The 12604-nt window shown below is 42.9% G+C and overlaps 1 protein-coding gene across 9 annotated transcripts in view; it reads right to left on the bottom strand.

The window, feature by feature from the left end:
• Window positions 1-12604, bottom strand: part of ACACB (acetyl-CoA carboxylase beta) — a 117811-nt gene that overhangs the window by 32729 nt on the left and 72478 nt on the right. For 8 of the 9 annotated variants that reach the window (XM_031948760.1, XM_031948757.1, XM_031948765.1 and 5 more), the window contains 6 exons: window positions 8168-8356; window positions 4646-4746; window positions 2864-2952; window positions 2639-2763; window positions 706-819; window positions 384-497 (listed from right to left, as the gene is read on the bottom strand). In XM_031948760.1, the coding sequence (XP_031804620.1) occupies window positions 384-497; window positions 706-819; window positions 2639-2763; window positions 2864-2952; window positions 4646-4746; window positions 8168-8356 (732 nt within the window). The remainder of the gene's footprint in view (window positions 1-383; window positions 498-705; window positions 820-2638; window positions 2764-2863; window positions 2953-4645; window positions 4747-8167; window positions 8357-12604) is intronic. The other variant, XM_031948762.1, reaches the window with a different exon arrangement.

Below are 12604 nucleotides of genomic sequence, written 5' to 3'. Positions count from 1 at the left end.
TAGAAAGTACAGCCTTGACAACAGATAGCTGCATGACTTAACCCTGGAGCCTCAGTTTCCCTTTGGATGTCATCACAGACATTGTGTGTCAGTGTTACTCTGACCCACCCTAGGAGCTCCTGCCAGACAGGGTAGGAGCAGGAAGAGGAGTGGGTCCCTTCTCTTGGGAAGTAATCGATTCTGCTGCACGTGATGGTAAAATGGATTCTGGGTAACAAGTCTATGGGAAGAGGTCAGTATATAAATGGATCCCACCATCCATCCATCTACCCCAAGCCCATCGATGCTTTAAAACATCCCAGCGTCCGTCCCCTAAGTGCCAGAGTGGAAGGAAGGCCAATTTCAGAAACCACAGCCAGAGACTTTTGGGAAACAGAGCTTACCTTGAGGTTTTCTGGGCAGAACTGGTGGCCATACATGTCAATGGCAGACAAGAAAATGGATTCTACTTGGTTGTGTCTGAGTTCATAAGAGGGGAGGTGGGAGGCGATCAGTACCTGAAAGGGAAGCCCATGAGAACACGTGCCTGCAGGAGGAACCCATGAGAAGCAGACTGGCTACTTCTCTCTGCGGTAAATGTCTCTGCCAGGCTGATGAGCTCACAAGGAACGAGAGAACCATGTCTGAGAGGAAACTGTTTAGCGTCCCACGCAAAATCACGTGTGCACAAGAGGACCCAAGATGGCATAAAGCAAGACCACCTACCTGTCTGGCTCTTAAGGCTACTTTGCAATGTTCACTTTTGCTCAATTGGGTGAGTTCACCGAGAATGGAGAGAAGCTCATCGGTCAATGATGGATCTGGACCACACAGCTCATCCTTTGGGAGACAAAACACATACACAACATGGCAAAGTCTTTAAAGTGGATTTCCTCGAGTGAAGGAGTTCTTTTTTGTTTGTTTGATTTATTTTTCTTTTTATTTTTTTGAGCGTAGGAGTTCTTAAACTTTTGAGATAAGTTTTTCTGGAAGTGGGATGAAGCCTAAGGATGCCTAAGAAATGTGTTTTTAAGTGTATAAAATTCTATTGATGACAAATAAAATTTGTCATCAATTATATTTGTCATTATATTATATTTTGATTATATTGAAAACAAAGTTGCAGACCCAAATTAAGAGGCTGGGCCCTCGTGGCTGAGCAGACTCCAAGAATGGTGACACTACAATGCACTCTTTGTCATCATATTCCCCTCTGGTACTGCTACATATACTTGGCGATACCATAATGAGCATCAAAAAATCCTAATCCAGAACGTGAAGGCTAAAAGAGACCTTATGGTTCATCTATAATCTGACTTTCTTGGGTGTTCAGACAGGGGGAGGAACTTGCCTAAAGTCACGGAATGAACTACCCAGAGAGTTGGGACTAGAACATTCCAGCATTCAATACAACATCCTTTCCAATTCAGCTATAGTCATTAATGGCCTGCAATATTTTAAGGGTGTGAGATACAAAGACAAACACAGGACAGTTCTTGCCTTTGAGAGCCTCATAAACTACAATAACAAAATGGCACCCATATAACCAATGATCAGTTCTACTAAGCCATCTTTCCCAAATAGTCTCACCAATGTTCTAAGCACACTTCCACTGGTTCTCAAGACACAGCAGATCTCCCGGATGGGTCACCAAATGATAAGCAAGGACAAGTTTTTGGAGAATATCAGAGATGGAACCGATCAGTTTCTGAGTGATATCTCACAGAATCACAAATTCTGAGTGTTGGAAGGGACCTTGAAGGCCACCTAATCTAGAAGAAACATCCCTTCTAGAGCAAGCCTGACAAGGTTGTCCAGAAAAAAGAGAGTGTGTGTCACTTTGGGACAGTTCTAACATTTAAAACAATTTTCATGACTTCGACCACTTTGCAGCTTTCCAGATCGTCCCTTTCTCTAGTTCTGGGGTCATATTTCCCTCATGTCTGACTCTTTGTGATCCCTTGGGGGCAAAGATACTACAGTGCTTTGCTATTTCTTTCTCCAGCTCATTTTGCAGATGGGGAAACTGAGGCAGTGAAGTGATAGCCCAGATCACACAGCTAGTAAGCCTGTATGAAGGGGAATCGGCCCATGCTCTTTGCCCTATGGCACCACCTAGCGGCCCGTGCCATTCAGCTCTTTGAATGCTTGAAGCTCCCAATCAGGTTTCCCCCCACCACTCTACCCCGGACCCCCAATTCCCTTGCCCACTTAAATCTCTTTTGACTGTTTGGATTGAAAAATCTTTTTAAAAAAGATGCAGAATTGGTTTTAAGAGCCAAGGCCAGGAAGTGCGATTCACAAATCCATCTGAGGATGTCCATGATAGGTTAGAGCACATGGTGGAAAATCCTATCCCTTCACCCACTGCCTATGGGACATCTTGCAGACATCTCCCATTGAACATGTCCAAAACTGAATTTGTCTCCCCCTCCCCTTTCCCAGTTTTTCTCAGAAAGTTAGTAAGTGCTGGGGGCAGGATCTGAATCCAGTTCTTCTAATTCTCCACTAAGCATGCTCTCCCTGGGTGGGGAGGACAGTGATTACTGGCTCCATTTGGTAGAGGAGGAGACTGAGGTCTGGGGAAGCTGACCCACCACAGAAGGTCATCAGAAAAGAAGCCCCACAGGCTCCTTCCCTCTGTCTTGGAGGGACTTACGATTAACATGGTCACCAGCTGGTTCTTCTTGGCCACCTGCGCGTGGGAGAAGATGCAGTTGAGCACAGGTGACATGTCTGGCTTAAACTGCTCCCGGAGGTTAATCACGCACTTGTCATAGTGGGCTGGAGGGAGAAAGATGCCACGTGAGTAGACTTGGATTTCCTTTTCATCCCGTTACTGGCCTCTAGCAGAAAGAGGTGCCCCCCCCCATCCCAGCCTTGCCTTGTTGGAAGTGATGTTCCACTTGCAGGTATTTCCTTAATAAATCTAACACCACGGTCTTCATGTAGCCCCGAGTTCCACTCCGGTACCTGGGTGAGAAAGGAGGGCATTACTGCCGGCCTTGGGGTCAGAAGCAGGAGACTCCTGATGGTCCCTCCTCCCAAGAGCTCACAGCCACAAGGATCCTAGGAAGTGATCTCTTGCAAATGCCATTGTGTCGTGTATTTACTCAGCTGCATGCAGTCTCCCCTATTAGGGCAGTGTTTTTTGTGCGCCATATTTCATGTCCTGAGTGCCAGCCACTGGGGACGCAAAGCATTAAGGAGCTTACTAGATGCTTGTTGATAGACTAACTATTGATATTATGCCCAGCCCAGTGGAATATTGTGTCGAGTTGGTAAAGCACTAATACTCTCCAGTTGTGTAAAGATTAAGGCCAAAAAGAGAACAGTCAGGGAACGTGGCTGGATAACATGCCCTCATTTCATGAGAAATTTCACTCTGACCTTCCCAACAAGCTGGGAGGACAGGAAGGATAGGGACCGTCATCTCCATTTGGATGAACTGCAAGGAACACAGTGACCTGGGTCCTCAGAATGCCCCCAAGAGGGGCCACAGCTAAAGAATTGGCCTCTTCTGTTTCCCCTAATAATAACTGGCAATAGTTCATATTTAGGAAGCATTTTAAGATTTCCAAAGCACTTTAAGTTATTTCACCTGGAGCAACACTGAAGGGTGTCATTATTCCCATTTTACAGATGAGGAAGTTGAGAGAAAGAGAGGTTAAGTTATTTATTCATAGTCAACAGCTACTAAGTGTCTGAGGTAGGACTTGAATTCGAGTCTTCCTGACTCTTAAGTCAAGCATCTTACCCATCATGCCATATAGCTACATAACAGAGTTTAAAGGTAGCCAGGTCTAGATAACAAGAGGCCTGCCAGAGCTCTCCCTGGAATCCTAAATTCCTAAATTTTCCCTGTGATAAAACCAAACCAAAAACAATCTTCTAAAGGGAAGGGGAGTAAGGGACAGCTTGGAGAGAACTGGACAGGGAACAAACTGGAGTAAACGCATGGATGGGCTGTGGGACTTGGGTGGGCAAGATGCCTTCACTCCACAAGTCTCAGTTTCCTTCTCTGGATCACTATTCCCGGGAATACTATTCCCGCTCCCTAACTAACAGGGTTGTGACAAGGTTCAAATGAGAGGGGAGACATAAAATGCATAAGGCAACAATAAAGCCTGGCACCATCACCCCAAGGTAGTCACACCTGTGATTTCATCGCCATAGCAACACTTGGAGCAGAAATTCTCTCTGTCAAAATCCATCAACAATCCATCAGGCGTTTAAGAGACAGAGAAAGCTGCCTGGGATACTGAGGTTAGAGGAGTTCATAGTTCCGTGGCGGTATGGGGCAGAGGCAGCAGCTCTTCCTGACTCTGCCCTGGGATACACTGAGGTTGGCTGCATCTTTTTTCCTTTTAAAATGTTTACACAGTAATGAAATTTGCAAAAATAAAATATAAATAAAAGCTTCTGGACAGACTGACTGAAAAATAACAAAAGTCTTGTTTGCCACAATAGGGATTTGTTGATTAGTAAAGAATTCTGTCACAGAGGACCCATAATAGCCACATATGCTCCCTCCGGGGATGGGGCTGGGCATTGCTTCCACTGTCCCAGCCACTAGCTAAACCTGCTCCTGACAAAGAGCACGGTGGCAGGGTTTGGTCGCCATCACATAGCTCCAAGGTTCCTTTGCCAGGGGGTCTCGAGTCACCTTTGCACTAGCTGCACGATGCTCTGAGTGTTCATGAAGAAAACTTCTCGGTCCGCTTTCCGCTGGAGAGTTGCAGCGTGGCTGTCCAGGATGTTGGCGATCTAAATGGGGAAGAAAGAGCTCATCTAACTACTCATGTCAAGAGATCCGGGTTCCTAATTGTTAACCAAATTCTGGATTCCTTCTGAAGAGGCAGTAATGAACTCATTAATTCTGAGTCCAGGTGTTCAAGGAGACCGAGCTTTCCAGGAATAGAGGAGAACAGAATTAGAGAGGTTCAATCCCTCCCCATCTGCTGACAGTGATCCCTTCCATCCCTTGGTTTTCACAACATTCTTTCTCCCTGTGCTCTCATTAGGGTCCCAGATCTGCTGGGTTGATCTAGGTCTGAAGACCATCCCAGGTAATTGCACAGAGGTTCGCTGTCTAGGCAGCAGCAGCTCCTACTAAAACGAGGGACTGAAGTACATGAATAAATGAGAGTGAATGAATGAAGCAAGCTACAAGATCTGCACTTCTTTCAATGGTGGCCTTGACTGCCCTTCCCTAAAGCAAATATGGGGGGGGGGGGTGAGAAAAGTAGCAAGCCCCTTTCAGCCATACAAAAAGAAGATGGGCAATGATAATTGCCTTTTCTCAGGTAGAATCTGAAAAGGCGGTTCAGGCAAATTGGTCCCTCTTCTCCATGAGGAACTCCCTCTGCTGAGGCAGATAGTGGCCCCTCCCCAGCTCTAGGACATTATCAAGGTTATCCTTCCCCTCTCATCACTCTGTTGGTGACACTCTAAGACTCTCTGGTTTGGAGGGGCCTGCCAGGCCTTGAGTCACTGCTATGGTCTCCAAGAGCCCAGATCCTCTGAGTACCATGGCAAAGTCTCAACATAGGACCTCAGTGAAGGAGCAAATATACTTTATGGCTTATAAAGATCATCAGCTTCAGAAGCCAGGAGACAGATCCACATCTCACCACAGATAAGATAAGTTCCCAGTGGGCATAGGACTTAAACATAAAGGAGGCATCACAAACAATTCACTCTGAAGAGCGTGGAAGAAATTCCCTTTCCAATCTATGGAAAGGGGAGAGTTCACACTCAAACAAGGAAGAGAGAAAATAAAACAGACAAGTTGGATTCTGTACAACTCAGAAGTTTTTGCATAAATAAGTTCAATAAAACTAAAATTAGAAAAGCAGTAACTAAGAGAAAACCTTTGCAACAAGATATGGGTCATATATATGTGCGTGCATGTGTGCAAATATGCATTGCGTTGGGTGACATACACTAATAATACACACGTATTATTGGCATAAATAAAAACAAAAGTATATGTATACATAATACATAAAATGCAATAATGATGTGTGATTAGACAGATGTATGCTACTGCATATATCTGCACGTGCATATTATGCATATTGTACATAATATACCTGTGTGGGAATACATATATGTGTACAGCTATATACACACAATATACATATATAACACACATAAATATACATAGGCCCATACCCATAAACCTATACACAACACAGCACCACACACAGCTATGCCTACAAGATAATGTATTTACAAACAATGTGCATATGTGTACATATATGCATGCATATTAAAGACACACATGTGGACACATAAAAACAAAGCACATGCATATGTAATGCATGTATACATATACGATGCACATATTAAACGTCATGGACATGTGCATGTTACACATGTATGTACGTATTATACCATAATGCAACCTACATAAACATGCATGCACATATATGTATATACATATACATGGTATTGATTCGATTCTGCCAAAATAAGAGCCATTCGCCAATTAATAAATGGTCAACAGTCTTCAGAAGAAGAACTCTAAGCTATTAATATTCATTTGAATGAATGCTCCAAATCTCTAGGAATTAGAAAAATGCAAATTAAAGCAACTCTGGGGCTCCGCCTCAAACCCACCATATTGGGTAAGTTGGCACAAAAGGAACGTGATAAATGCTGTCAGGCTCTGGGCAAACCAGCGCAAGAATGCACGGCTAACAGACCATTCGGGAAAGCAACGTGGAACCAACTCGTCCAAGTCACTAAACCGTGAATAGCCTGGGATCTAGCCAGATCACAGTTAGCTCCATGTCCCCAAGGGACAAAAGAAAGAGAAAAAAGACCCAGATGTACAAAAATACTGATGACCAACTCTTTGAAGGGTTACAAATTAAGCCACAGGATGCTTTTTGTTGTAAGAAATAATGGACGGAAAAATCTGTAAGAACTGATGATAAGTCACCTGAGCAGAATCAGAAAAAACAATTTCTATAGTAACGACCCTGTTGCAGAGACAAACAACTTAGGCCTCAAGCAGTCTGTTCCATAAGCCCGAAGGAATGATGACAGAGCCACTAACTCTCCTCCCAACGGAGGGAGCTGGAAGAACGAGATACATATTTTTTAGAGATGGGCATTGTGGGAATTTGTTTTCCAAGAGTTTTGCTTTGCTTTGCCTTTTCCCCAATGGAGTGAGGGAAGCAGGGAGAGAAAATTAGATCTTTTGTTCACTGGAAAAATCATTTTTTTAATTTAAGTACAAAAATTTCAATTAAAAGTTTTGTTATTTTTTTAAAGACCACCGCCACACAATGAGTGGAAGAAAAGACTACGTGAATTGACCTTTTGGAGCTGGAAGCACCTTTGAAAATAATCTAGCCCAACCGCACCACATGAAGGAAGAGAAAGGAGGCCCAGAGCTGGCCAGAGATACGGCCAAGTCACGCACCAAGTGAGTGGCTGAGCAGAGGCTTGACCCAAGGTCTTCCAGTGCCTGGTCCAGAGCTCCCTCCACTACTTCACAGTCACACTAAGTACAAATGATAAATAAAGCATTCAGCTTGGCCCCCCGGGGCAGACCAGGTGTTCAACAAACATCTGTTCAACTGACGAGCACTAAAGATGGCTTTGTATTTTGCTCTATTCTTTTGATAAGATGCTATTTTTTTTTAAAGTGCTGTCTATTTGATCAAGATCCAAACCTTCTAGGGAGCTCTTTTACCCCTAAGTTTTTAAAGTGATGAGGATCATCCTACCAGAAACTAGTTGCTTCTGAAAGTTTGGCAAAAACTTGGAACAAAGACAATTCAGGGTTTACCTGTGTTCATACTAGATAGATACACAAGTCTCTGGATCATGAAAGATTGAACTGTTGAAATCCCAAGGTGATTGTGAAGAAGGTACTTGGTAAATGTTACAAAAGTCTCCAGTTCCAGAAAGCTCAATAGCCTCCAAGGACTGGCCCAGCAAGAGCCCGGGAGATCGGGCTGCCCCTGCCCACAAGGACAGTCACCGAGTGGTAAGTTAACCGTCTAATAAGGACTGGAAAGGATTGCAATCTCTAAATCTGTGGAAGGAAGGCCCTGTGTTGATAAGATCGCAAGTCTCCTGACATTTTCTATCAGAGGCCAGATATAAGAATCCATAACAGTTTCGGGAGATGTCATAGGATCACCCGAGAGCCTCCCTCCACACTCTTTACCTGCTGGCTGGGGAACTGGCACAGCACAGAGGTGATGTTGCTTGCATACTGGGCCATGACTTTGCGGACCGCTTTCTCCACAGAGGGCGGGATCCGGCCAGAGACGCTGGTCATGATCTCCTGGAGCTCCAGAAGGGGTAGGGAGGGGGACCGCAGGGTGACCATCAGCTTGTTAACCCACTCCTTGAGCTGAAAGAGACAAAAATCATTCACGTTCACGGCCCGTAGAGATGGCAGTATGATGCTAAGGGGCATGTGTGGAGTGCAATTTTGGAAGATTGGGCAGGTTCATCAAATAACCAAGCAGAGAATTCAAGCAGAATTGGCTCTCTTCACTGGAAATGCACACAGGTGGGTCCTGCCTGTCCTCCCGAGTTCAGCTCAGGGAATTTCTTTCTTCCATGAAGCCTCTCCCTCTCCTCCCAAGGACGCTAGTTCACACTTGTCTCTTCTCTAAGCATCTGGTACAGGACTGCATTTTTTTCTGTTTTTCATTAATCTACCTCATCTTGTCTCCCAAGAGACTAATGGCTCTCTGGAGGTAAAAACCACATCATTTGGTTCCTTTCACAGCACTTAGGACAGTATGAAATACAATACCTGTGGAGGGGGCTCTCAATAAGGTCCCTGCTGGGGGGTTTGGGGTATTATGGGTCAGTCTGTCTCAACTAACAAGATGCTTTTGTTAGCCTAGGAACTGAAGCCATGGATTTATAGTTAGAATTGCTATATGTATTCTGGCGGCATGGGGGCACTAGGTGGCAGCATGGCATAGAGAGCACCAGCTCCTGGAGTCAGGAGGGCATGAGTTCCAATTCAACCTCAGACACTACTAGCTGTGTGACCCTGAAGAAGTCACTTTACCCTATCTGCCTCAGTTTCCTCATCTGTAAAATGAGCTGGAGAACGAAATGGCATACCACACCAGTATATTTGTAAAGAAAGAAAAAAAAGCCTAAATATGGTCATAAAGAATTAGATGTAACTTTAAAATGACTGAACAACCAAACAATACTGATTATATTCATCACGGTTCTAGAAAATAGCTCAACATGTACCAGTATTCTCTCACTTGTCTGACCACCACTAATCTAGAACTAGCATGAAACTATAATTATATATCTTATGTAAATAGTTGATTAAAGTACTTTTTGAACTTGGTATTAATTAAAATACATTATTTATTAATTAAAAAGGAATGCAGGTTATATATATATGCATACACACACATATATATACATACACACACATATATTGGTTTCTGGACATTTGTCTCATAACTGATAAAACTAGATGTTGATTATAACCGAAAATGTGGTCAATTTCAATTAAATAAAATTGAAAATTTTTGCATTAAGAAAGATTAACATAGGATAAGAAGAGAAACTGTCAAATGAGGGGGAATCTTTGCACATCAAATATCTCTCATAGAAGTCTGATATCCAAAATATATAGGAAATTGACCCAAATCTTCATAAGAGCCACACCATTCCTCTCCCCTCCCAATAGATTAGTGGCCAAGAGATCTGGGTAATTTTAAATTAGAAAAGGAAAAAAACCCTCAACAACTATGTAAAAATGCTCTAAATAACTTATAAGAGAAATACAAATTAAAACAAATTAGTAAAGAAGGTTTGAAACAGAAACAATTAGTATTAGGCTCTGGGAGGATAGGGGCAAATATGCTATTGGTGGAATTCTGAATTGGTCCAACTGGTCTGGTTTTCAATTGATAAACATTTATTAAGTACCAGACATTGAGCTAAGCACTGAGGATACAAAAAGAGTACAAAAGGCAGTTTTTTGCCCCAGGGAGCTTATAATCTAATGAGGAAGACCACATGCAAATGTGTACAAAGCAATGTATATATAGGATAAATGGGAAATAATAGAAGGCAGGCACTAGAATTGAAAGGCTGAGGAAGCCTTTCAATTAAAGAAGATATTTTAATTTGAACTTAAAGGAAATGAGAGAGATCTAAAATTACAAAGTGTGGAGGAAAAAGAGTGTTATAAGGGGGATAGCCCAGAGAGAATGCCCAGAGTGAGAGATGGAGGGTTTTATTTGTAGAAGAGTCCAGAGGTGGCTAGTGGCTAGAAATCAGAAGGTACATGGTGGGGGGTGTAGGGTGTTAGAAGGCTGGAAAGATAAGAGGGGGCTAGATGGGATATGAAAGGAATGCCAAACAGAACATTTTGTAGTTGATCCTGGAAGTGACAGGGAATCACTGGAATTTACTGAGCAGGTTGGGAGTGATGGTAGTGACATAATTAAACTTAGATTAGTGGTTGGAGTATGAATTGAAGTGGGAAGAGACCTGAACTAGGGAGATCTACCATTTTAGTAATGGCTACTGTAATGGCCCAGGTGTGAAGTGATGAAGGACCTGCACAGGATGGGGACAGTGTCAGAGGAGAGAAGGGGGCATGAGAGATCATGCATAGGTGAAATCTATACTAAATACTGCACAGGTGAAACTGATGAGAAATGCTGCAGAGCTGAAACTGATGAGAGATGTTACAGAAGTGAAACTGATGAAAGATCCTGCACAGGTGAAATCTACACAAAATACTGCACAGGTGAAATCTACACAAAATACTGCACAGGTGAAACTGATGAGAGATGCTGCACAGGTGAAATCTAGGAGGAACACTGCACAGTATTTCTCCTGCACAGGTGATATTGATGAGAGATGCTGCAGAGGTGAAACTCACAAGATGTCATAGAGGTGAAACTGATGAAATATACTGCACAGTCAAAGATGAAATTGACACATGACATAACTAGAGCTATGTTTATATGATATCAAAAACCCAGGAAAAAGTGATTGTCAGATTATCCAAAAAGAGCACAATGCCCACAATATAATAAACCATGCAGGTGGATTAAAAGTAATACTATGACACCATCTGACCACATTACTCCTCTGCTCAATCATTCCAGTGGCTCCCTATTGTTAAAGGTCAAGTCAATTCTCGGAGAGCCTCCACAGCTGTAGATCATACATCGGAAAGGTTTGCAAGGCAGCCTTTGCTGACATAGGTGTTGTGGACTAGGAATGAGATAAATTGGAGGCAGGGGAAGAGGAGAGAGGTCAGACAACACAACGGCCTCTCAATCAGAGAGGTCAGAGAACAACTGCCTCTCAGTCTCCTTGTATCATCCTCTCACAAGAGGAGATCCATTCTGGGTTGGATCTCCAGCAGCCACTGTTAGGTGGCTCCCATGTGTTCCAGCAGCTCTCCCATGAATTCCAACCTATGGCTTCCGAAATTAAATACAAAATTATCTGTTTGGCATTGAAAGCTCTTCAAAGCTCAGCCCCTTCCTACCACTTGAGTCTTTTCACACTTTCCTATTTCATATTCTTCCATTAAATGACTTGGTCTTCTGACTATTCCATGAATAAGAGTATCTATCTTTTAGCTGTTTCTAGCTGCTCCCATCCCTGGAATACTCTTCCTTCTCTCTTACATCTACTGATCTTCCTAACTTCCTGTAAATTGCAACTAAAATCTCACCTTCATCAGGAAGCCTTCCTTATTCCATCTTAATTTCAGTGTCTTCCCTCTGTTCATTATTTCCTATTTTTCCAGCACATAATTTGTTTTGCACCTATTTGCTTGCATGTTGGCTCCCCCCATTAGACTATCAAGCTCTGAAGGAAGAAACTGTCTTTGGCCTCTTTTTTTTAATATCTGCAATGCTCAACATAGAGTCTGGGCATATAGTAGGTGCTTAATAACATTTCTTGACTGGCCATAAAGATGATCAAAAGCAATTCAGAGAAGCATGGAAAGCCTTCACTGACCTGGTGCAGAGTAATAGCATGAACAAAAATATATGCAATGGCAATGATTATATAAACAGAAAATCCCACAGATAGATGACCTCAGATTCCTTGCAGTGATTAGCTCTGATCACCCATCTCAAGAGAAAGGCAGAAGGATTATGGAAAGGAGACTCCTCGAGTTTTTCATGTCTGGCTAATCTCATTTTTTTTTTTTTGTTACAAGGAAAGGCTTAATTGTTGTGAGGTGAATGGGGGGTACTTCCACACGGTTTAGAAAGTGATTGTGGCATAAAATTAATATAAGAGGCACTAGTAAAAGAAAAGAGATGAATTTGGACATCTCTGAGAGAGCTTCTAACTCCTTCCCCCTATTGATGAAGAAGCTAAGAGAGGCCACAGGGTGAAGACCCAAACTTAAGTCTCTGGACTTTAGGCCAGGGTTCTTTTCCACACTTGCCTTGCCACCCAGGACATGTTTTCTTTCAAGTAATTTTTATTATTTTCTTTTGTTCTTTTATTCTTTATTTTTCCAAATAAGTCAAATTAAAAATCATTGAATAAGTGGGACATTACCCGTGGTCCCATGATCTCCTTCCCACTTCATCCAAGAAGGTTTGGAGAAGAGGCCCTCTCCTCCATCTTC

This window comes from Sarcophilus harrisii, chromosome 1 (assembly GCF_902635505.1).
Source record: "Sarcophilus harrisii chromosome 1, mSarHar1.11, whole genome shotgun sequence".
NCBI classification, from domain to species: Eukaryota; Metazoa; Chordata; class Mammalia; order Dasyuromorphia; family Dasyuridae; genus Sarcophilus; species Sarcophilus harrisii.
Note: the sequence above shows the minus strand (reverse complement) of the source record. Positions and strands in the feature narration are given on the sequence as shown.